The sequence below is a fragment of the Osmerus eperlanus genome, chromosome 10 (genome assembly GCF_963692335.1).
Source record: "Osmerus eperlanus chromosome 10, fOsmEpe2.1, whole genome shotgun sequence".
NCBI classification, from domain to species: Eukaryota; Metazoa; Chordata; class Actinopteri; order Osmeriformes; family Osmeridae; genus Osmerus; species Osmerus eperlanus.
In genome coordinates, this window is record NC_085027.1 from 9,687,449 (window position 1) to 9,710,329 (window position 22,881).

General features: G+C 43.2%; 2 protein-coding genes across 5 annotated transcripts; one reads left to right on the plus strand and one right to left on the minus strand.

Moving 5' to 3' along the window:
- Positions 1–4,753: 4,753 nt before the first annotated feature.
- ttc17 (tetratricopeptide repeat domain 17) lies at positions 4,754–16,900 on the minus strand. Of its 2 annotated transcripts, none has more exons than XM_062470567.1 (25): positions 16,685–16,900; positions 15,937–16,026; positions 15,528–15,697; positions 15,162–15,273; positions 14,825–14,956; positions 14,419–14,528; positions 14,043–14,190; positions 13,675–13,814; positions 13,307–13,467; positions 13,052–13,164; positions 12,755–12,901; positions 12,418–12,533; positions 12,122–12,278; positions 11,894–11,965; positions 10,338–10,562; positions 9,962–10,151; positions 9,084–9,224; positions 8,656–8,927; positions 8,201–8,351; positions 7,885–8,005; positions 7,467–7,626; positions 7,142–7,225; positions 6,689–6,808; positions 6,241–6,384; positions 4,754–6,018 (listed from the first exon to the last, which is right to left on the minus strand). In XM_062470567.1, exons 1-25 carry the CDS (start codon positions 16,850–16,852, stop codon positions 5,887–5,889), a joined length of 3,576 nt encoding a protein of 1,191 aa, XP_062326551.1. In that variant the 5' UTR covers positions 16,853–16,900; the 3' UTR covers positions 4,754–5,886. The 2 variants fall into 2 exon arrangements, with proteins under 2 accessions (XP_062326551.1, XP_062326550.1); XM_062470566.1 differs by having other exon boundaries at positions 7,885–8,008; positions 16,685–16,899.
- traf6 (TNF receptor-associated factor 6) lies at positions 15,957–22,821 on the plus strand. Of its 3 annotated transcripts, none has more exons than XM_062470569.1 (8): positions 15,957–16,016; positions 18,187–18,506; positions 18,818–18,968; positions 19,244–19,402; positions 19,692–19,763; positions 20,058–20,135; positions 20,386–20,679; positions 21,065–22,821. In XM_062470569.1, exons 2-8 carry the CDS (start codon positions 18,187–18,189, stop codon positions 21,659–21,661), a joined length of 1,671 nt encoding a protein of 556 aa, XP_062326553.1. In that variant the 5' UTR covers positions 15,957–16,016; the 3' UTR covers positions 21,662–22,821. The 3 variants fall into 3 exon arrangements, with proteins under 3 accessions (XP_062326553.1, XP_062326552.1, XP_062326554.1); XM_062470568.1 differs by lacking the exon at positions 15,957–16,016 and adding an exon at positions 17,432–17,570; XM_062470570.1 differs by lacking the exon at positions 15,957–16,016 and adding an exon at positions 17,434–17,527.
- The last annotated feature ends 60 nt before the right edge of the window (positions 22,822–22,881 follow it).

Below are 22,881 nucleotides of genomic sequence, written 5' to 3' on the forward strand. Positions count from 1 at the left end.
CTCCACTTTCCTTTTTCCAACGGAAAGGGTAGCCTAAGCCTACTATTACTAAAAGATGTACCAAATTGTGTACGTAAAATTCTGTCACAATAAAAAGCCAATCGTCTCCTCCTCTCATCCTCTTCCGTTTACTTTTCATATGGAAACCACAGCCCACGCAATAGTTTGACACGCGTGTACAACCGCACGCACGCATGCATGTAAAACTAGCTATGCACATCCACGAGCGAAACACATATGTAAACAATAACAAAAGGTAAAGCAAATATAATTCACAATATCGGCTAAAGGGCGGTCTTAATATAGCCTGACGGATGTTTCCCTGCACCGGGCAGAATGCTGAAACGCGTGGTAACGGAGTAGCGCGTGGCCGACCAATGATACTATTTTTAGCTCCCATACTCAATATGCTTGGCGCTGCGGGTTTCTCTTTCCAATGTACAGTAAAAACATAAATAGGGATTTGTTTCCTGTCGACCATGTGCTACTGTGATAGTCAACAGTTTCAGAATTGCAGTTTACACGTTAATTTCGGTTTTGCATACTGTAGTTTAGCCCAACCATACAATTTGAAATGAATTGGACCAGACTATGACCAACTGAGTTGCTTGATAAATAGTAAATACCGTGTTTTGACTGAAAGCGCACAGGGCATTACCCTTTATTGTGTAATTTTTGTAATATAACAGCACTGGATTGGTTTCCACACATGTATGCAAACCAAGGATGAGTAAGCTCAGGGGTTCCAAACCATAGCCAGGCCTAACAGTACTTCTAAACATTTTCCGAGAGTACTTAATGAACGTTAACTTTTAATGAAAACCCTGTGGAATAGTACAACCACCTTCTGATATAATAGATGAGATATAAACTTTCTGCTGCACATAGGAACCCTAAATAGATGTTTCTGACATAAAACAGTACCTAAATGTCATTTTACAATCTGAAAGGGCAGACACATCTACTTTGTTACATTTTTGTGTGCATTTTGTGTGTTTTCTGTGTATGCCTGGCCAATGTCGCCTGTCACATCAGATGCTCTCAAGATAGATAAAAGCTTGGAAAATGTCCTTCAACCACCATCTAAGTTCCTTAAAAACAGTCTAAACTGCAAAGACCATAATGATTACTTCATTTGATTGAGCCTACCAGATTTGTCTCAACGAAGAGCTCTGTAGGAACGGTGCCAGGAAGGCTACGTCCCTCAACAGATACCAGCGTCTCCTCTCATGCTGCATACACATGAATTGCATGCCACTCTGGCACAGCACGAACGACGGCTATGAGCGTTCTCAGATGTTTCAGTGCCATGGACAGTGCTAAATCAGAAGTTCAAGTAGACAACCTGCTTGATCTCATTGAAACACTATTTGTCCACTTCTAACTGCAATCATTGCACATGAATGTCATGGTAAATGTTTACTTACAAAGTTTAAAAGCAATGAGTGGTGTAGGCCATGGGCAAATATCAAATCAAATTTCTGTCTGCTGCTTAATCACTTAAAATTCTTTAAAAATCGCAAACACATTTTAATGCCAAATTTGTCCTTGTCTGCTGGTTTGAAAATTCCCTTATCAGCGCTCACTGAAATCCTTTGAATCTAAATGCTGATACAACAAAGGAACTGTTGTCTGGATGTTGTGGTCAACATGGGTTCAAATACATCACCATCACCATAACATAGGCTATAGGTTAATGTTGTTAGTCTTTAATAAAGCAAGTGCTTCAGTCAACATGACATCTTGCTTAGATATGTATATAAAGGAGAATAGCATGCTATTGAAATGGAATACAAATCACTGCTCCTTCATGTCCTTCACCAGGCAACCAGTTGCTCCATACTCTATTGTAAGCCACGTCAGCAGAGATGGCTAGACTACCCAGTGTGTATTTGGTCACCTCCTGATCAGAAGTAGATTTCTCTCAGAGAAGTTTTCCAAGTATCTGTGTGAGTCTGTGTGTGAATGAAAGAGTGGCGGCAGAGAGAATTATTGGACCAGCTACCCCAAGACAGTGATAGAATTTCAGGTGAAACTGTTACACGCCATGTGACAACTTAGATGTTTTACATTCAGTTCAATTTTTTGTATGTTTAAACATTGAAAAAACATCATTTTCTTCTGTTTTTTGTTTTACAGAAAACATGGCTTCAGCCTACCAGTGTGCCATTGACCCGCATTGACGTCATTGCGTCATTAGGTATCCCTTAGAAACACAGACGTTCAAAAATAGTATCAAATGAATTCACATTGTACAAAAAAAGAGTTATGGAGCAGTAGAGTGGGAGATAATATAGTATAAGGACTGCAATATGGTGTGCAAATGATGAGGATCATTTGCACCTTCAGCTCTTTAACATAACATATCCGTGATAAAAATCCACAATGCATTGGACTAAGATTTAGGATGTGGCAAATGGGATTTTGACCTGGATATTTACCTGTTTCTGTTGCACTGTAGCATGCCTAATTTCATTGTAGCAAAACCCAAAAACAGTGCATTCCACAATAATCTATAGCAGTACTTTCTAGAGGATGAATGCACAGCTTTGCATACCACTCTTGCTGCCACTGTTCTAAGAGGAACAGCTTTCAAGAATTAAGCATTGCTCAGAATGGTGCATACAGTATACATACTGTACAGTAACTGTGGGTAACATCATGAAACTATTTGTCCAATGTTTCTTTGCTTTTCTTTGAGGCACAGGTACTCTTAAAACATTCAATGGGTGCAGAATATTGCCTGGTCCCATTCAGTGCAGTCTCTGTGGCGTGCTCACTCACATGCCTATTACATAACGAACTCCCACTCCCAGTTCAAGCGCTCCTAACAAATCCATGCACGCTTTGCTGCACACGGTCTATTTATATACTGTACCCAAGACATGACTGGTTCAAAAATACCACCAGTCAATTATTCATTGAGAAACATTGCAAAACTGAGAGGGTTCAGGGGACAGAAATAGACTCATGTAGGGGTAACAATGATCACAACCATTCGAAATCCAATGAGATGTTCGCTCTCCAAGGTACTGAACCCAAGGAAAGGGGGGAAAAACACTCAAATGTGCATTTTGCCTTCTCATGTGTTGTGATGGTATTTTTTAGCAGTGAGTGCATGTGTGATGGGCCTCTACAACTGACATGTTTCATTACAGGTTTCTAAAAATATCAGGCTACACTATACTTGTGTGTAAAGTGTTGGCAGATAAAAATGACATTGTCTATGCAGATCTGCACATATTGCATATGGAAACAATGGAACACCGCTCTTTCACAAATAATTTGATATCTTTAGAAAATCTGCTATGAAACCTATAAAGTCGTTTTTTTTAGGTTTTATCACATAATGACAGTTCAGTCCCATCAATAAACAAGTTCCAATAATTAAAATCAGACTCACATCATAATAAACATGCTTGCAGATGAACAATGTAATGAAAACTGTCTTCTATAATTAGGTCTTCCTTAAGTTAAGTAGCATGTGTAAAATAGCTACAGTTACACTTGATTTTGTGATTGATTGATTTGGTTGTTTATGAAGTAAGATCCCAGATCAAGATCATGTTTATGAGGTCTTGGACAACTCAATATCAAGACTGCAAAAGTAAGACCTCTACTAGTACACCCTTACCATTTTGTCATTTATTTTATTCACTCATTAGGAACAGAAGCTCTTATAGTACCAGCACCCGTCAGGCTACTGAATATTTCATATCAAGGAACCTCAGCGGAACATACTGCCTCTTGCTGTTAGATAGACATCCACCCTGAGTACTTCAAGAGGCAGGCCAAGGCCTGGTTAACGAATAGACCAAGATCAATTCTTTATAATCATTATTGGTGGAAACCAAATCATATCTAGTTGTTTTTTTGTTCCTATGTTTTCAATGTTTGCCTTTTTGATGTCAAATGTTTTCAGCTTCTTCTTTGAAAAAAGACTGATTAAGTTCCATCCACACGTGGCAACGTACAAAAACATGTTTTTGAAGCATTGCCCCGACCCCAGGACTCCAACAACAAAACCTTGTTGAGGTATGGAAGAACCTGATCATTGAGTAAACCAAGAAGTAGAGGCTAAACTCATCTGACTGTTCCAGAGAAGCACTTTCTCCAAAGGGCCTTAAACGAGTGACCAGTAAAGTCCAGGCCTTCCTAAAGGGCTTTTCATATGGGGCCAGTCTGCAACACTCAACGTTTATACAAACTAGATTTTTTATATATTTATATACGTTTATATATTTCTGGTTGTGGCTCGTACTGTAGATGTCTAATATGAAAGGTCCTTGCTGTCATGGCATCCATTCTAGAAGTAGTCATAGAAATAGTAAGAGTATTCACAATTTAATGTCAGGGTGTAGAAGGATTCCTGAATTGGGATTACATCAAATAATTCTGTGTCTGAAGCCATGGAAACCACATTTGCTTCCTTGTAAGTTTTAAGAATGAAACACTGCCATCCTCAGGCCTGAAAGAGATTTTTTGAGTTGAACAACACCATCAATTGCACTTGTGCAACAATGGTTGAGTAGAAGTGAATACAGTTGTCCAGTTGGAGAATTGTTTGTAACCATGTTCAATTTAATCTTCATAGCAATTTATTCTCCATTTTTTAATTTAATAATAATAGAACATTGATTTTGGTTGAGTGAAAATACAAATTAACTTGACAAAAATGCCTTATCAAGTTCTGTTTATCGTAAGCCTCAAGGCAACACATCACCTCACTTTTATATAAGAAAAAAAAAAAAAAAAAAAAAGAGGTTGGGACTTTTACAAAGACAATGAATGGATACATCAAAATGAGAGCATTTCATCCACTGTTTTAAACACTATACACTGAACACTTAAAATTTCGGTTCAGTTTCAAAAATGGTCATGAATCAACCAATTCTATTTTTTTGATGTTCATAAATAAAAGGGCAAAATTAACAGCATATTTCATTTGTATTTTTCTTGTTTTTGCAATCCATCCACTTTGCTTACAGCAAAATGCTAGGTCCCATATAAATAGGAATCATTAAGAAAAACACTTAAAAGTGCAAAACAAGACGAAAAAAGTATTGAAACAGGTCATTCTACAGCTTCAGTACACTTGCTCCAGAAAAAACAGCAGCAATTTCCATTTTCTTAGCAAATAATGTTCTAATTCATAAAAAATATAGTTGGATGACAACTCTCAATTAAAACCCACAAATGTATTTTAATTAAAACATGGCACCACCCATGGACCACGTTTCTTTTAGTATTATTCTAGAGTGCATTGGAGCGACATAAGATATTCCCTTTGGTGTGGTTTTACCTCCCTGTAGCAGTAGTTAAACTCTCAACCGTTCTAAAGAAAGAAAGAATCTGAGGTTTAATACTATTAAAATGGATCATCTTGTTTTCTATTCTCATACCTGTCATTGACTTACAGAAACATGGCTTCCTGTCACTGCAAATCTGTGATTTCCTTAGAGGGAAGAGCCATAAATAATTATAAATAACATGGGGATTGGTTCGTAGGTCATGCTTAACCCCACACAGCTCATTCCACTGGATCTGAGATCAAATGGAGTGAAAAATGCATCTCTTGGGCAGTACATTAGGTTGGGACAGCTTTTTGCCGTATTTATATGGCATAGCAAGGCTCCCAGCGAAACAGAACTTCTGACATGTTTCAAAGTTCTTTTTCCAACTGTCTGAAGCTAAATTTATATTTGTTTACTATGTCTTTACAGAAATGAATCCCAACAAAAAGGAATCCCAAAATTCTGTTTAAGATTGGTAATAGACAACCAACTTCAAACAATACGTTTTGACAAATCTTCTGCTAGTTGTGTGTAACATATGTTGGTTCTGTTGAGTGTGTGCCCTGTTACTCCTTGGCTTAGATCAGTTATCTTAGGGCTGGCGACGCTCTTTCTTGGTAAGCAGGTAGCACTGAATGGTTCTTAGGCGGTCTTTGGCTGGAGCAAACTCTGGCTGCAGCTTGAGAGTGGACTCATACCAGTGCATGGCCTTCTCAAACTCCTCCTGAAAATGGGAATCCACAAACAATGTTAGGTTTCATACAGCATAAATATGATCAATAATAGATCATATAATTTAGCTTTATTAACAAATAAAAAACCTTTACAATGTAACCTATTGCTCCTGTCAAAATCCTGCCGAACCTATATCGACTATCAAAAAATATAACAGAGCCCTTCCACCAGAATAAACGGTATGATGTTCTAAATGTTATTGGCATCTCACCATGGCAATGTAGACGTTGGCAAGAGTGAAGTGGTTCACGACAAAGTGCGGGGCGATCTCCACTGCCATGCGGGCCACGGTCAGGGCATCCTCCCACAGCCTTGCATTTTGGAAAATGTTGGCCAGACTGATCAGAGGCACATCCTAGAAGAAGGAGGGAAAGATGGAGAGAGAGAGAGAGAGAGAGAGAGAGGGAAAGTTAGGTAGGTAGAGAAATGGAGAGATACAGTAAGAGAAACAAAAGCTGGGTTTAGCTATTGTTAGATTAAGAACTGCAAGTACATGTAAATTAAGAGACTGGATACAGTACCCTTTAAACAATGTTGACATATTGTGTACATATATGTACCGTTTACATCAATTATGTTTAAGTTCAACCATGGCTGTGATCTATGATGCTTTCATGCAATACGGCATGTTTTGATAATTAAAATGAAGTGCATGTTACCTTCATATGGTGGGGGGCATAGTTAAGGGCCTGGCGCAGACAGTCGATGGCTCTTTTTCCCTGTCCCTTCACCCTCCAGTAAAGAGCTGCCATGCTGGACAACACCCATGAGGTCTGGTTCTGTGTGAGAACGAGTTATAGAGACACAGTTAGATATAAAGAAAGGGGGAAGGGATTGAGAAGAGAGTGTGTGCATGTGAACATGGCTGATATACTGTATGGTTAGATAACACAACCACATGTTGTGGCTTCATGTTGCCTTTACTTTGTAAATTAACTTTTAACAAACACAATCGAAGCTGTACAGTCAATTGTCCTGTAGATTTGAACTGCAACCTGAATCAGTAAAAAAGAATCCAACATGTTACAAATTGAGGTTGATCATCTTTCTATTGAGCAAAATGAGATTTGACCCTCTTAACTGTAACTGTGTGAGCATCGATGGCACTGTACCTTCTCCAAGACCTTGGCGATGCGCGTGCCCACCTGCTCAAAGGACTGGGGGGGGAACTTGTCTTTTCCCAGATTCTGCAGCACCTAAAGCACCGGGGGGGGGGAGAAGGGGTGCCTATAAGGTGGGTGCAATTTGCAGATGGACATGGCAAAACAAGGAGGTCATTTGGAATATCCATGTCTTTTCATCCCTTTTTCTGAACACTGGACTGGGTAGCTGCGAGTTGTTCACTACACTGCTGCATTAGTAGGTAGGTTATTACTGGTGACACTAAAAGCTCAGTTAAACTAACATAGCCTTAGAGTGAATCACTGCAGCAGCAACCTCTTTGAGCTGGCTCTCGCCGGTGTAGTGGATGGCAGCACGGTTAGCCACTCCGGCCAGGTGGTCTAGGGTGTGCATGCTGGTGGCCAGGTTGGCATTACACAGAGGCTCCGCTGCCGGCTCCTGGAGAGGGGTGGCAAAGTCGATGTGCTCGGTGATGCTGTGTGGGTGTAAGGAGATGGGGGATGGAAAAAGGATCATGTCATTTGAGGTATTTTCAAGTGTGGAATAAACGACAGATATCCACAGCGTGGTTATTGTAAACGTTATTATTGTTGTTATTTTCCTTTCTCAGCGAGATCTTAGTCGGTTCGCAATAAAATGACTGCAATGGTGTTACCGGCGTTACGAAATGCCATATGGTAACCCATTCCATAACAGCCAGAGCACCACAGAGAAGACAGAGGTAGGTACTGACTCAATGTTCTTGGCAGACACGGCCAGCCAGGTGCTGGCTACGGTGGTGAGGTCCACCCTGCGTGTCCGCTGGCACTCCTCAGGCCCGGGCCAGCCCAGACTGGTGTAGTCCCTCCAGCGCCCTGCTGGCCACACACACACACACACACACACCCGCACAGAAACACACACACACAATGAGTATGAGTTAGTCAGTGACAGTAGCATCAGCTCCTGGGGGCTCCTCTGTCCTGTATGGATGTTATTCTTAAATGAAGTGAAGAAAATACATAAAATGTCTGCAGATGCTTCTAGTGTGTTTGTTTAAGCGTTTGTACCCGAAGGGCCAGGGGAGGGGATGGTGGGCCCGCTGATCTCCAGGACAGAGTGCCCAGGCAGCAGGTCCCCCTGCTGGCCATCGTCAGTGCTGCTCCAGACCTCCAGGCTCTCAGCCTTAGGCTTCCTCACTCGCTTCACTTGAAATGTTATCTGAACAGGGAAGACATTTGTGAGGACCTTGATTGTTTATGTTGCCATAGTAGTTATAATCAGCTCATCACTACTTATTTCCACCACTTCACTAGTCAACTGACAAAGGCTTTAGTTCATGTTCAGTCATTTAACACACATACTTTCATACAAAATCATTTCATTCATGTTTTTTATATTACTTAAGATTAAGTTAGAAAAACAACCAGTACCCTACATTAACGTTTAAGTTGGAAAATAGGCAAACAGGGTTTGACTGCAATATTTGGATGATTAAACACAAAACAAATAAATAAACACCTACCCATTCGGCCCCCTCATCATCCTCACAGTTCCCGAGGCAGGGCCCTCCAGGGCGGGCACCCATGACACGGTCGTTTTTCAGCACCCGGATCCCCCGGAGGTCCCCCCTCTTGCCCCCCACGTCCAGAGCCCCCATCAGTTCCTCCTTCAGCCGCCACTCCTCCTCCTCACCCCCCTCACTTCCTCCTGCTTTCCCCGCTGCGCTGACCGAGGGTGAAGCCCGCTGCTGTCCTGCCGCTGCCTCGCCTGACCCGTTGCTGTCCAGGACCACCTCTGACGGACACGGAGGGAAGGAGAGAGGAATGGAGGAAAGAAACATGGAATTATCCTTCTGCCCAGTCTTATGCCACTTGTATTTTGTAGGTTTTGCGTATAGACAAATTTCATATACTTCAATAAATTGTGGACCCAGCTTTGGTTGCCCCTTACTCTCAAAGAGAAGCGCCTCCTCTAAAGCGGTCCCAGGCAGAGACCCAGACTGGGCTGTGGGGTCCTGCTTCTCCACGCTATCAGGCTCCCACTTATCCAACTGCATTCCTAGGTCCTCCTCCCCAACACACAAGGCACCTTCTGCATAGACAAATACACACATACGAAATTAACATGTCGTACACACACACAATGTGCAATCTTATGGAATAATGGGAGCCAAACTTGGGCTCTGCGAGGAAAATATACAGCATTCTAAATTAGGTAGCTGTTATTTTTGGCCAGCTTGAATTATTGAGTGGCAGATTTCTCCACTTCAAAGCCCTTTCCCCTTCACTCACCATACCAGAGGAAAACAGTGGGAGAGCAAGGGAGAGGGGGAGAAGAATGAGCAGAGGAGGGTGAGAGAGCATGAAATACGAAACCGAAAACATACAGGAGAGACAGGGAGAATGGGGAGGAACAGAGGGAGAAGACCCGATGGAGGGAGAAGACCCGATGGAGGGAGGAGACCCGATGGAGGGAGGAGACCCGATGGAGGGAGGAGACCCGATGGAGGAAGGAGACCCGATGGAGGGAGAAGGAGACCAGGACAAATATGGCAAAAGGAGACATACAGCAAGAACAGAAAAGCTCAAATAAGGCATTAAGACAAATATGCTGTTGATTACTATCTTGATAGATCTGATTTACAGGTGGCTATTGCTGTGAGTGTGTATGTGCACAAAATACCCTGGAATAGATTGTAGACAAGGGAATGGTACTGTATGGCCTGTACATTATTTGTGCAGTGCGTTTGTGTTTCAGTCTACACACTTGTGTGGCCTTGCAAGACTGTGTTTGAGTGTATATGTGCGTTTGTGTGTGTGTGGACTCACGCTGGCATGGTGGCCTCTGCGGTAGGTTGTAGAGGAAGGGGTAGAACTGCAGGCAGCGCAGCAGGGGCAGGCTTGCCCGGCACTGAGGGCAGATGGATGAGAGGGCCAGGGCGTGGCGGAACAGGGCCAGGGCACCCGTCACGTTGCCCTGGGCCAGGCGCACGCTCGCTAGGCTGAGCAGGGTGTGAGGCTACCAGGGACAACCACAGCGGGAGGGTGAGAGGTCAAGAGGAAAAAGTAGTGAGGTGACAGAAATATACATTGTAGAAAAAGCAAAAAAACAATACATTGAGTGTATACCGTGTGCATTTTTGGGTTCACATGCTCCTGGACCCAAGCAGGGGGCCGCTAGTTCATGCGAATGCGTGTTAAGTACCTCGGAGGCGTTGAGCGCCAGCGCGTCCACCAGCAGGGGGCACGCGTGGGCGGTGAGGCTGTGGTGGAGGAGGAGGTTAGCGGCGTTGGTGAGGGGAAGGTGGCGGTACGACGGCGGGGCGGACACTAAAGCGTGGCGTAAGCACTGCAGGGCTCTAGTGCCATTGCCTTTAGCTCTCCAGAATAACGCGGCCTCGTTCTGGAGCAGCCAGTGGGGGGCGCTAGACTGAAAGAAAAAAAAGAAAAAAAAAGTGAAAAGGGGTGTTGAGTCTTTGGTATGGCAAATGCTCAACTAGCTATGTCAAGAGCGAAGTCCTGATAGTTACAGTATGTGAGATTTGAGGCCCAGAATAGGACAACAATATATATTTTACTTTATAAATAATATTGCCAAAATATGAAAATTTCTCTCAAAGGATGATGCCGAAAAACTAATACATGCATTTGTTACGTCCCGATTGGACTATTGCAATGTGTTGTTCTCTGGCCTCCCAATTACCCACCTAAAAAATTTACAGCGGGTGCAAAATGCTGCTGCTAGACTATTGACCAGAACAAGAAAGTTTGATCACATAACATCTACTCTTGTCTCTCTACACTGGCTCCCTATCCAAGCCAGAGCTGACTTCAAAGTTCTACTACTAACCTACAAATCTCTGCATGATCTCACCTCTTCTCTGGAACAAATTACCCGTCTCAATTAAGGAGTCTGATACTGTTTCGACATTTAAAATTAGGTTAAAAACGTTATTGTTTAGTCAATTCTACGACTGTTAAAGGTAAGTATGTTACTAGTTGGAGGCAACAGGGGACGGGTTGTTTCCATCCTTATTCTATAAGTATAAATTATTTTAGAGTTCTCTTCCCCTGGAACAGATTTCATGTTCCAAATGAGGGGGGCTGTCGCTGTCTTGGTGTGTGGGGTTGCATCAAATTCCCCTTTTTTCCTCTGTTAAATTGCTGCACCAGTCCACACTTGACCGGTGGGGATCTCATTCTATTATGACTGTAACTGTTAGCTGCTCCTGGCATTCTCTAATCCCTGCTCTCCTCTCTCTGCCCCCCCCCACACACATCCCTTGTGATGTGGGGGGTTTGAGTTGTCAGCACCTGCCTGGTCGTCGGTCAGCCAACGCTGGACCTGGTTGCGAGTCTCCCGGTCCTGTCCTACATCTATAAAGTTGAACAATGGATTTTGGTGTTTCAAAACCCATCGACACTGTATGACTATGTTTAGCCTGTGTTCTGCTCCTCTCTCTCACCAACCGTCTCTGGAGGAGGGGATCCCTCTCTGAATTGCTCCTCCCAAGGTTTCTTCCATTTTTTTCTCCTGTTGAGAGTTTTTGGGGAGTTTTTCCTTGTCTTCCTTGAGGGTTTAGGTTGGTTGAGGGGCAGTTCTATGGGCATATGTGAAGCCCTCTGTGACATGCTTGCGTGTAAAAAGCTATACAAATAAATTTGATTTGATTATAAATTAGCCTCTAGTGATGTTCTGGGGCTTGTATTTACAAGATCCTTGGTTGCACTGGCTGTTTGGAGAATTCATCAGTGCCTTACCTGTTTCATTGCTTGCACTATACTTGCGCCAATCTGGTCCAAACTCCAGCCTCCACTACGAGAGAGCAGCACCTGAACCATACACACACAATTCAGCCAGGGAGAAGGCTTGTCTATGGATATCCCCAAGCATGCAGCAAGACACAGGTGTACGCACGCACTCGTGCTCACACACACACACACACACACACACACACACACACGAGGACTCCTAGTAGCGATAGCTACCTGAAATGAATAGGGGTCTGGTAGCTCCTTGCCCTCCATTGGCCAGCCCACCGAGGCAGGCAGGTCAGCTGGGGCAGGCTGGGGGCCAGGGCCGCAGTCTGGCACGGCCACCGTCTTAGGAGGGTCACCACTCTCATAGAGCACAGTCTGAACTGGGCTGCATGAGCGAACACACACACACAATGCTGTTATCTATAGCCAGCACAACCAGAGGTCTCAACTCCAAGGTTCTAATACTTAACACGGGTTAAGGTCTTCTAGGGTCTGAGTTACTCACGCAGCCCGGACAGACTCACCTAAGTCCCTGCGTCTCGGGAGGGAGGTAGAAGGTGGGAAGTAAATGTGCCGAAGGAACTGCAGGGAACTCGCGGGCGCAGTCGGCTCTCTGTGGCCAGAGCATCCTTTGGACGTCCTGCAGAAAAAAATACATGGACCCACTTAGCTTTCTAGGTCAGCCCATACATTACACACACTGCTTGTACAGTCAATTGTACTCTTACTTGTTCAGCTTGTGGTACCGGCACATTATGCAAACATTTAGGATATACAGTACAGAATCGCAACAGTAATCAATTAATTGTTGACACTCAGGACTCATCTAGCAAACACTCACACAAGCACCCACACACCCACCTCAGTAGGGTAGGCGTCCTGGCTCCACAGGGCTGCGGGCTCCTGCTCTCCAGACACGGAGGGCTGGAGCTGGGGGCTGGCCGTCTCGTTAGAGCCATGCTCGGAGACCAGAGCCACGCTGCCCGCCACAGACATCTCCTCTCCGAACTAGGGAGGGGAGGAGAGGGAGGGGACATGAGGAAACGCTCACAAAATGGTTGTTTTGGTAGTTGCACACCTCACACAAAATAAGCACAATTAGCTTATTTCATTGTTGAAAGTGACTCGTTTTGAACATGTCTGGTAATTGCAGTATACCTGGATGTAGTGGACGTATTCAAACAGGTCTCCGCGGTGATAACGTACAGGTAGGTCGAAGGGGCAGAAGAGACTGCGTTGTTGTGGACCCAGACGACACATCTGGTGGTTCCCTGTACACACACACACACACACGTATTATGGACAGACAATGTATTGTGGTTAATGAGTGTAAAAGCAGCATCATTTATTAGCAGCATTAGTCTAGCACCCCCATTGTCATCGATGGAACCGCCACTCCATCTATATCCTCACCCAGCTGTGCCTCCTTCGCCATCTGAGTCTCGTGAATAATGTTGCGTAGTATCTGCTCCTCCTGCAGCAGCTTGTGCTTGTCTAGCGCCTCCTGCTGGCGGAGGTAGTGGTCATGCTGCCTCTGGTACTCCTTCAGCTCGTTCAGGGTGCGCTGCAGAGACCTGGGGAGCGGGGAGGAGGGGAAGGAAGTGACGGGTCCGCGAATCACCGCCAAGTCTAAGACCTCGGATCCCTCTTTCCAAAAATGCGCATGGGCAAACGTGCATAACGTGATAGCAGCAACTATCCGGCAAATTTGACTTGCCTTGCCTTTCTTTGTGCTCGTGTATGGAAGTGTGTGTAGACACTGTGAGGGTTCCTGTCCCTACCTGTGCTGAGCCTCCAGACGCTGCTCCAGCTTCTGCTGACAGAGCACGGCGTGCTTCCTCCTCAGGGCCTGCTCAAAGCCAGGCTGGGCCTGCAGGGCCTGCTCATAGCACAGCACCGAGTGGTTGTACTCCCCCAGCATCTAAGGACAGAGAATCGGATGTCAGGGAAAATGTTAGTCTGTTTTAGAGAGAGGAAGAGGGTGAGGAATAGATAAGTACAAGACAATGACAAGTGGGGTATAAATGTCTATTAATGTAAAAACACTTGCATTTGGAATTACATTAACTTTCATATTTTTGTCATTCCTACACAGGAAATAGAATTTACATTATGCGGATAGGTTGGTATGGCCTTAGGAATCACTTACAGCATAGATGTTGCCCAGGGTGTAGTGGCTGGTGAGGAGGTCAGAGGTCAGGTCAAGGGCTGCATGCGCCAAGATGGCAGCATCGGCAGAGAAGTGGGCCCGGTGTAGGATGTTGGCCATGTTAACCAGGGCAATGTCCTTGTGTTGCCTGCATGTGTGCGGGGAAACAAACACAACTAGGTTGACACAACAAATGTTGAAGTACCTGCAGTACGCCTGTTTTGCCAAAGCCTTTTTGCTTTGATTGATCAACAACAACCACAACAACAAAATATACAAATCAAAGAGAAGCTTTGCTTTTGGAAAGCTGAGAGATGTTATCATTGTTAATCCCATTGCTAATCCCTTTAAACCAGCAGTGATGAACAGGGCATACCTTGGAGAGAAGTGCAAGGCTCGAACCACACAGTCCACTGCCCTTTTTGGCTCGTTCTTCATGCGCCAGTAGAATGATACTAGGTTGTACAAAACCCACGATGAAGAGTTCTGAAACAAACATTAACACACACGGTATGTCAGGGTGGAAATGGGAAAGGAGGGGACTACAAATTGATGGTTAAACTTGCTCAAGTTTACAATATAATAACGGCTTTTTCATCCTTTGAAGTTATGCTTGATGAAATTGTATTCATTCAAAAGCATAATTAAAGAAACATTTAAATTTGATGTAAACAAATTCACCCAGAGTTTGATTAATATTCATATCAGTGCATTCCTCATTGTTTTAGTAATTTACAAGCAAATTCACTGATATGGATGTGTCAAGTGGGGAAAAGGCTCACCCTTAGAAGCCCTTGGTGGATTCTGTGTCCCACCTCATCCATGCTGTGGCCCAGCTTGTGAGAAACAGAGCCAAAGATAGGGTCTTCCTTGGAGAGCAGAGGGGAGGTCAGGTTCACCCTCTCTTGCACACCCTTAAGGACAGAAAGAGAATACGTAAACAAAATGTACAAAATGCTGTGGCAAGAGTGAGACGTGTGTCAATATACACTCCATTTGTGACACCCTGTGAGAATATTTCAATAAAAACCATCAAAAGACTATTAAAAAAAAAATTACACACGGATACTTGTCCATATATCTTATTGAATTGAAGTATCCTATATGTGCAAGTCTCACCCTTAGGTGCTGGAAGGCATGGATACTATACGGCAGGTCAAAGACTTTGGCACAGTCTGGTATTTCCAGGTCTGGGGGCAGAGGGGACCTGGAATCCACAAAATCTTCAGGGCTGCAAAGGAAGAACACATGATTAGTTCACATTTCTAATGTGACCAAAAGAATAACTTAATTTGAAGTTCCTGATCTTCACAGCTATTCCAAGGACTGTTTAATTTTTTATGCTAGAGCATGACACAGTGGACTCACAATTCAATGTCATGCTGCTGCTATTGGCAGTTTGTTGTAACTAATTGCTTATTGACGCTCACATACCTTTTCTATTAAAACTAGCATAAAAAAGAAGTTTTAACCATTTGAGCTTACCAGAGATCTTTGCTCTCCAATGAGATGTAGGTCCCATCGTACAGGTCCAGGTCTCCCAGGGGCACTTTAGCCGTGACACAGTCTGCATCCTCTTTGTAGTGCCTCTGCTCCAGCCCTGTGTCCCTGTCCTCGTTCTCCTCTATATGAATCTTCTGAGCAACTAGCTGCTTCTGCGTGACAAGAGTTTTTATTTATTATTTTTAATTACCACCTTGTTCTGCTAATGCAATCATCATGAAGTAAATAGTGTAAGAGCATTTTTGAAATTATATCAAAACTCAGGTATACTTTAAAAGCATGCATGAACCGGTCTCTAGGCCCAATAGACCTACCACCATAATTGTCCTAGTGTAAGGATTTCTCATTAAGTGATTCCATGTTTATTAATGCCATAAAAGGGTGACAGCACCTCTAATTTCTTGAGGTAGTTGACGCGGGTCTCCTGTCGCATGAAGATGACAAGGTCATGTGGGTGTTTGAGATTTAAAGGTGAGTCGACCTGTAACAAATAAAGTGTCAGCTTCAAAACAGACTGATGGCATTACACATCCAAAGCAGCTCCGTTAGTTCGCATGGAACACAGTATACATGCAACAGTGGCTCAATTATGTGTCTAAGCATTGGTTGTGTTGTTTAAAAAATTATGTCATCCCTGGACATTTCACTTTGTAAAATGGTTTCGTTTGCCATAGCCTATAAGCCACTGTCTTTGGTCCTAATGTCGCATGATGAAATGGCTTGGCTACTCAAGCAATTCTTGCAACATCATTCAGTTGACATTCACTGTGCAACGCAGCTGGCAACTGATATGTTTGGTACTGCGCTACCGTTGTTGGGTATTCCTGAAAAGACGGCAGTAAATGGCCAATATGACGTGCGGTTAACCATAATTACAGTAGCTAGAAGCGCTTTACAATGTCTCGCTGTAAATGTGTAGCATGTTAACTGTTGCACTATCAACCCAACGTTAAAAAACACTTTCTTGTACCACTCAAACTCCCAAGGGTTTATTAGACTGTGTTAAAAGTACCTAGCTGGACAGCTCATGACAGCTAATGCTAGCTCGACTGTAATGCAAAGCTCCGCTTTAGGTAGCTAAGCTAGCTATTTGTAATGTAGCTAGCATTGGTCTTGAATAAACACGGCCGATTTCGTACTTGTTGTTGAATTTTTCCATCTTCTGTGACGACCCAGTGGGTAGTAGCGCCCCCGGACTCGACCAAAAGTATACATAGAAAGATGAAAATCTTAACTTGTACAAAGGATTTTCGTGATACGTTGACATAGATCAGATACCCAGGACTGATTTTCCAGAAGTCCGCCATTTTTATGTCTCCTTTCCACTCTTGTGGCAGAAAACGCTCCCAACGTAAAAGCAGCCGACGATGGAATTCTTGTGAACTTCCTGTGTCCATCAACATAAAGTACTGTAGCTATGTTGTCTGTATATTCTAATGTGTATTTGTAATAAATACATGTAATATATAAATATATACATACATATGTACTCCCTAACACTGACACATGGCTTAATTAAAATATATATCGTTCCCAATTTGTTGTAATAAACTATTGGAATATATGCCTGACCTAAGAGTTGACATATCGGTACCTCGATGCGTTTGGAAATTCCCAAAACGGAAAGGTACTGGCATCTAGGTTCAATAACTAATGTAGCTATAATCCTATGTATACTGTCATATATTGAACCTAGCTCATACAATTCAATTAGTTTAACAGTGTAAACCTTGTAAACAGCGTAAACAGTTTTTGGTACTGAACTCGACATTATCAACGCTCCCTTTGACCATTTTCTGAATCGTATACAGTAATCCCATCAACAACCATTCCAAATCTGGACAGAATAAAAACATGCACACACGAGTGTGGTTAGTAATATGACCAAAAGATGGCGCTGTATTTAATATAGCTTAATTTGACTTTTGAGCAAGAAGAAGAACCTTGTGTTGTGACGTTTGGAAAATGCAGGAAGAAAACTAGTGAGTCAACTAAAAAAACTTCGAGGCATTATTAAACGTAAAGGTAATATGTGAAATGTTATACAATTTACAGGACTATACAATTAAAAATAAAACGTTGTCGTCTATAGACTGCGATTGGCTAACATTAACTATTTTTATACTGACGTGTAGTTTGACGGGTTTGCTTGCTTAAATTTTGGGGAAGTGTACCACTGTAACAGAGGTGCTTTTCCGTATCGCACAAATCGACGTGATTCATTTTTTGGGGTGCAAATTAGCTCACTGATACAGGATTCATAAAATGGCTGTTATTTTCTTTTCTTCTCATTTTACTTAATAATTAACTGGAGAAGCTTGTCATAACTTGTTTTAGCTATGCTAGCCTACTAAGGGATTTGACGAATTGACAGCCCCGCCCAGGTCAAACGTTGGCTTCAAGCAGATAGTATTCGGACTACATGTTATGAGAGATCATTTTTTTGACTTGCGATCGTTACCTCAATGATAAGTTGCCATCTACTAATTCTTGAGAAGCAAGAGCTCTGTTACTTTACGCCACTCTCTGGCCAATTACACCAGCAGCACCTAACTTATTTGAGATTCTATCAATTGGTCTAACTATGTTCAGCCTTTTCATGTCTCTCATAGACACTCTTTCGCTCTCTCCCTCTGTTTAGATGTCCTGCTTTGAGAGTGAGAAGAGCAGCTTGGAGGACGATGGGTGTTGTGGGGCAAGTGACTTAGCAGCGGAGCTCTCAAACTGTGCCTTAGCTATGATGGAAAAAGAGGGTGACTTCAGTCCATCAGAAAGCCCCGGCTTGTTTAGTGGAGGAACAGGCATTCTGAGGGACACTCCTGCACAGGGGTACGATGTGGAGTTCGACCCTCCTCTGGAGAGCAAGTACGAGTGCCCGATTTGCCTCATGGCTCTACGAGCAGCAGTGCAGACTCCATGTGGACATCGTTTCTGTCGGAGTTGTATTGAGAAGTCCATCCGGTAGGCTAACCAACCACCCACGCACCCCCTCTCACTCTAAGGCTGTTTTTGCTTTTCCTTTCAATTAGGTATTCCCTACCTTTCACTTCCACTTTACATTCATACCTAGTTCTACCAATTGTGGATGCTACTGGAAGTGTCTAGCTGTTGTTATCCATATTCTTATCCTTATCATTACAAACTTGTCAGTTTTTTTTTGTTTGTTACAGGTGCTGTTATCCCTTGAGTGGTACAGTGCTTTTTACTGTGCAAAATGATGTGCAGCACTTTGTTATTGGGATTAAGGACCATGACTATCCCTTTCTCCTTAGTGATACAGGGCAGAGGTGTCCAGTGGACAATGAGATACTGCTGGAGAACCAGCTTTTTCCAGATAATTTTGCTAAACGAGAGATTCTGTCCCTCACTGTGCGCTGTCCCAACAAAGACTGCATAGAGAAAATGGAGCTTCGCCATCTAGAAGTAAGCAACCAAGCATGTCAGCTGATTAAACCCTATAAGTTAAATGTTCAATGTAGTGCGTGCACTGTATGGGAGGAACCATGGATATTGGGAGGTTTTGATTTGTGGCGGAGGCAAGAGCATTTCATTGAAAGGAGCTATCAACTGTGTGGTATTCTTGCAAATTGATTTTAAAGGCTTTCTTTGACAAAAAGGCTCAATCACTTGAAATCTTATTAAGACACCTCACCCTCTCATAATTTGTTGTTAAATGATTTTCAACTTTTCTCTGCCAGAGTCATGTGAACCAGTGCCAGTATGCCACTGTGCCATGCCCACTGTGCCAGGAATCTGTGTGGAAGAGCCAGCTAGAGGAACACACAAGCCTACAATGCCAGCGAAGACTGGTTTCTTGCCCTGACTGTGTGGCGAGCTTTGTCTATGAAGAGAGTGAAGTATGACTCACCTATATGGTCCTTATTTTACATGAATAAATCCCCTGTTTTTCAATATTTGTATTTTAATGGGCTGATTTGAAGAATAACACTGCAGGATTAAATTGTAAAGCTATTTCACTACAAGTCAGTTCCTATGTGTAACATTGACCTCACAAAAATGATGCCTAGCCGCTCATCCATTCTCAAGCTCTAGTTAGAATCCCTTGGGTGGCATGGGTATTCAAGTTATTTAAAATGTATTTATTTGTAATCACTAATAATGCATTTGTTCGGGTTTCATCTGCAGCTCCATAAGCAAAGGTGTCCCTTTGCCAATGTGTCATGTCAGTACTGTGATATGGAGCTCATTAGAGACCAGGTGAGTCAACATTATTTTCTTGTGTCAGTTTATAAAATAGCTGTGTACTGAGCTGTTTGTCTCAACAAGTTGAGCTATGTCTTATAGAGCATGCTCAGAATCGCAACAGACTGTTGTATTCAACAATTCACATATTCCAGTTGAAGTGTGCCCCCTCAGAACTATGTGTTTCTTGATTTGGCACACTTGGGTTGAGTATGTCTTGCAATTGATTTGATTGAAAATTTTACAAAGCAGAAACTGTGACTTCTCAATCATAATCAGGCCAGTAAAAAAGGCATCTTTTTCTTTCAGTTGGAATCTCACTGTGATATGGATTGTCAGAAAGCGCCTATAGCCTGTCCATTTAGCAAGTTTGGATGTCGAGAACGGGTAAGCTACAAATGTATTTTTTTATTTTACACCCACTTCAAATCCTTTCAAGTGACAGTTTTTTTTAAATGTCATGGGCCACCATCAAATTACCACTTTAATTTTAGCAACACCTGACCAATGTCACATTTATTTAGCTTGACCTTGCTGAAGGTCAAGGTTGTCAAGGTTCAACCCTGGTTGCCACCTAGTTGTCCCACAACCTCCGCTGTGTCTAGACTTTGTAACTTTTGAGATGCATATATTCCAGATGCTGCGGCATGACCTGGCTCAGCACATGCAGGAGTTCACACAGATGCACATGCACTACATGGCAGAGTTCCTCAGCGGCCTCAGCATCAACGGAATCAAGCCACAGCCGTTAGGGGCCGCTTCGCCTGACCCCCGAGGCGAGGCCAGGGGAGCAGGACCCAGCTGCAGTGCTGCCCCCTGCCAGTGCAGCAAGGAACGACAGGCACTTAAGGAGACCACACAGCACCTGGATGGCCGGCTGGTGCGGCAGGACCACCAGCTCCGCGAGCTTAGCATTCACAAGGACAACCAGGTACAGCAAGTGTGTGATAAGCATAATTCTTGCTATTAGTGTACTATGATGAGTTGTAAATGAAAAAGGTTTTATACATTTTGTTGATTTTTTTCAAAACAAAAGGGTTTTGTTTGGGGTGATAGTGTTTGATGGAGACTTTTAATTTGATTGAAATTTTGAGGCCTGGGGGCCAAATTTGGTTTGATCGTTGCAGTTTGTCAACTTTATTTAAAGTAGTCATTGTGTGACCATTTGTCCGACAAAAAAATTAGCAGACAAACCTAATTGACAAACCCTGCATTAGGTGTGAACTGTAAAATAAACTGCATTCAGCATTCTGTGAACTAACTTTTAACAAGCACGTCATACAGTAACTACTTGAATAACCATATCATGGTTGCAGTCTACTCAGTTGATGGAGCTGAGACGCAAGGTGGCATCTCTGGAGGAGAAGGTGAGCGAGCTGGAGGCCCAGCAGTGCCAGGGCATCTTCGTGTGGCGCCTGGAGGGCTTCTCTGCTCACCTACGTACCCAGGAGGGGGGGCATCCCGTCGTGGTGCACAGCCCTGGCTTCTACACCGGCCGCCCAGGCTACAAGCTATGCTTGCGCCTCCACCTTCAGACGCCCACCGCTCCGCGATGTTCCAACTACATATCGCTCTTTGTGCACACAATGCAGGGCGACTTCGACAGCCAGTTGTCATGGCCCTTGCAGGGCAGCATCCGCCTGGCAGTGCTGGACCAGAACCCTGAAGGGAATCATCACGTGGAGGTGATGGAGACAAAGCCAGATCTTCAGGCCTTTCAGAAGCCCACCCTCCATCGTAACCCCAAGGGCTTTGGCTACGTCACATTCCTGCACCTGCAGCAGCTGCAGCAGAAGGGCTTCATAAAGGACGACACCCTGCTAGTGCGCTGCGAGGTAACGCCCCGCTTCGACTGCGCCCTCAGGAGGGAGGGGGCGGGGGTCCAACCACGAGGCCCCGAGGCCTCACTTTGAGGACTTGGAGATTCAGAGAGAAAAGGAGAGAGACAAAAATAGCAAGTGTTGTTCATACTTGGCTGACGTGTGGCTGTTTGCGAGCCAGGATCTTTATAACTGAATGTACATCCCCTTGTCACAGAATTATTTGTGAAAATCCACAAGGCTTGCAACAACAGATACCAGGGAGCTAAGAAAACCTTGCTAAGACATCATTACTTCCTGTTCAGATGTGGACACTATTAGCGGCATAACAATGTGCTTTATACATCTATGAAAGTGCCTTTGCCAGTCAAAATAATACATGCTTTTTTACATTGTAGGGAATGGATCATTTCTAATATAATATCTATAAATTCCTGTATTTAAAGCATAATATAAGTAATAAGTATTCCATATTACATTCCAATTATGCTGGTGGCATGGTCAGGATGACTCTGGTAAGAGACAAAGATCCTTTCTGAAACTCTTACATTAAGTTAGAAAAAATATAACATTCCTGTCACCTTAGTGAGTGGTTGTGGGGGAAAGTTGATATTTGAATCTCTTTTTATGTACTGAGCTTCCCAAAAACGGATATTTGTGACTTCCTTAAAGTTTTTGTGCTGTCACAATTACTCTTGTAAAGATGCAAAGAATCACAGACTGCTGTATCCACCCGCAGTGATTAGTGTGACTAAGGGTGTGTATCTTGTATTTATTTTACCTGAATGTTTTTCCTGAATGTTCTGTTTAAAATATGCTTAAGTGGTTGTAGTAGGAATTGTCAAGTGTCTCTTTCAGTGCTTTAATGTACACGTTTAATGAAAGTGACATTTCTACAGTAACAGAACTACTATAATCTAACATCCTACAATATGCTGCCTAGCTTAATGGACCTCAACATGGGGTGACACTGGATTGTGTGAAGGCTAAATGAAATAACAATAATGACTTTTCCATTTGCTATGGTAAAAAAACCTGCTATTAAATACTACTATATTTATGATCAATACATTTAGAAGCACCCCTGCTGATACATTCAGCTGTTTGACAGCTCAGTTCTCAGTTTAGATCAATTGTACCATATTATCATCCAGTTGTGTCTTGATGTCTGTTGTGTGCAGTAGAAGGATCGAAAGAATGCATGGTACTCCAAAGCAAATACAAATAAAATAATTGTTTGCCTTTTCTTAAAATCTGACATCTTTCATATCAGGGACATTGTTTACTTAAGATGACCAAATCCCTTATCTACA

What these genes read in the sequence shown, in the direction of transcription:
- ttc17 (XM_062470566.1), bottom strand. Translation starts at nt 16,852, where the DNA reads ATGGCGGACTTCTGGAAAATCAGTCCTGGGTATCTGATCTATGTCAAC. An exon ending in AGGACGCCTACCCTACTGAG is followed by an intron (nt 12,534 to 12,754) that starts GTGGGTGTGTGG and finishes TTTTTTCTGCAG; the next exon opens with GACGTCCAAAGGATGCTCTG. An exon ending in ATGATGAGGGGGCCGAATGG is followed by an intron (nt 8,352 to 8,655) that starts GTAGGTGTTTAT and finishes TTCCCTGTTCAG; the next exon opens with ATAACATTTCAAGTGAAGCG.
- traf6 (XM_062470569.1), top strand. Translation starts at nt 18,187, where the DNA reads ATGTCCTGCTTTGAGAGTGAGAAGAGCAGCTTGGAGGACGATGGGTGT. An exon ending in TGTATTGAGAAGTCCATCCG is followed by an intron (nt 18,507 to 18,817) that starts GTAGGCTAACCA and finishes CTTTCTCCTTAG; the next exon opens with TGATACAGGGCAGAGGTGTC. An exon ending in TTGTCTATGAAGAGAGTGAA is followed by an intron (nt 19,403 to 19,691) that starts GTATGACTCACC and finishes TTTCATCTGCAG; the next exon opens with CTCCATAAGCAAAGGTGTCC.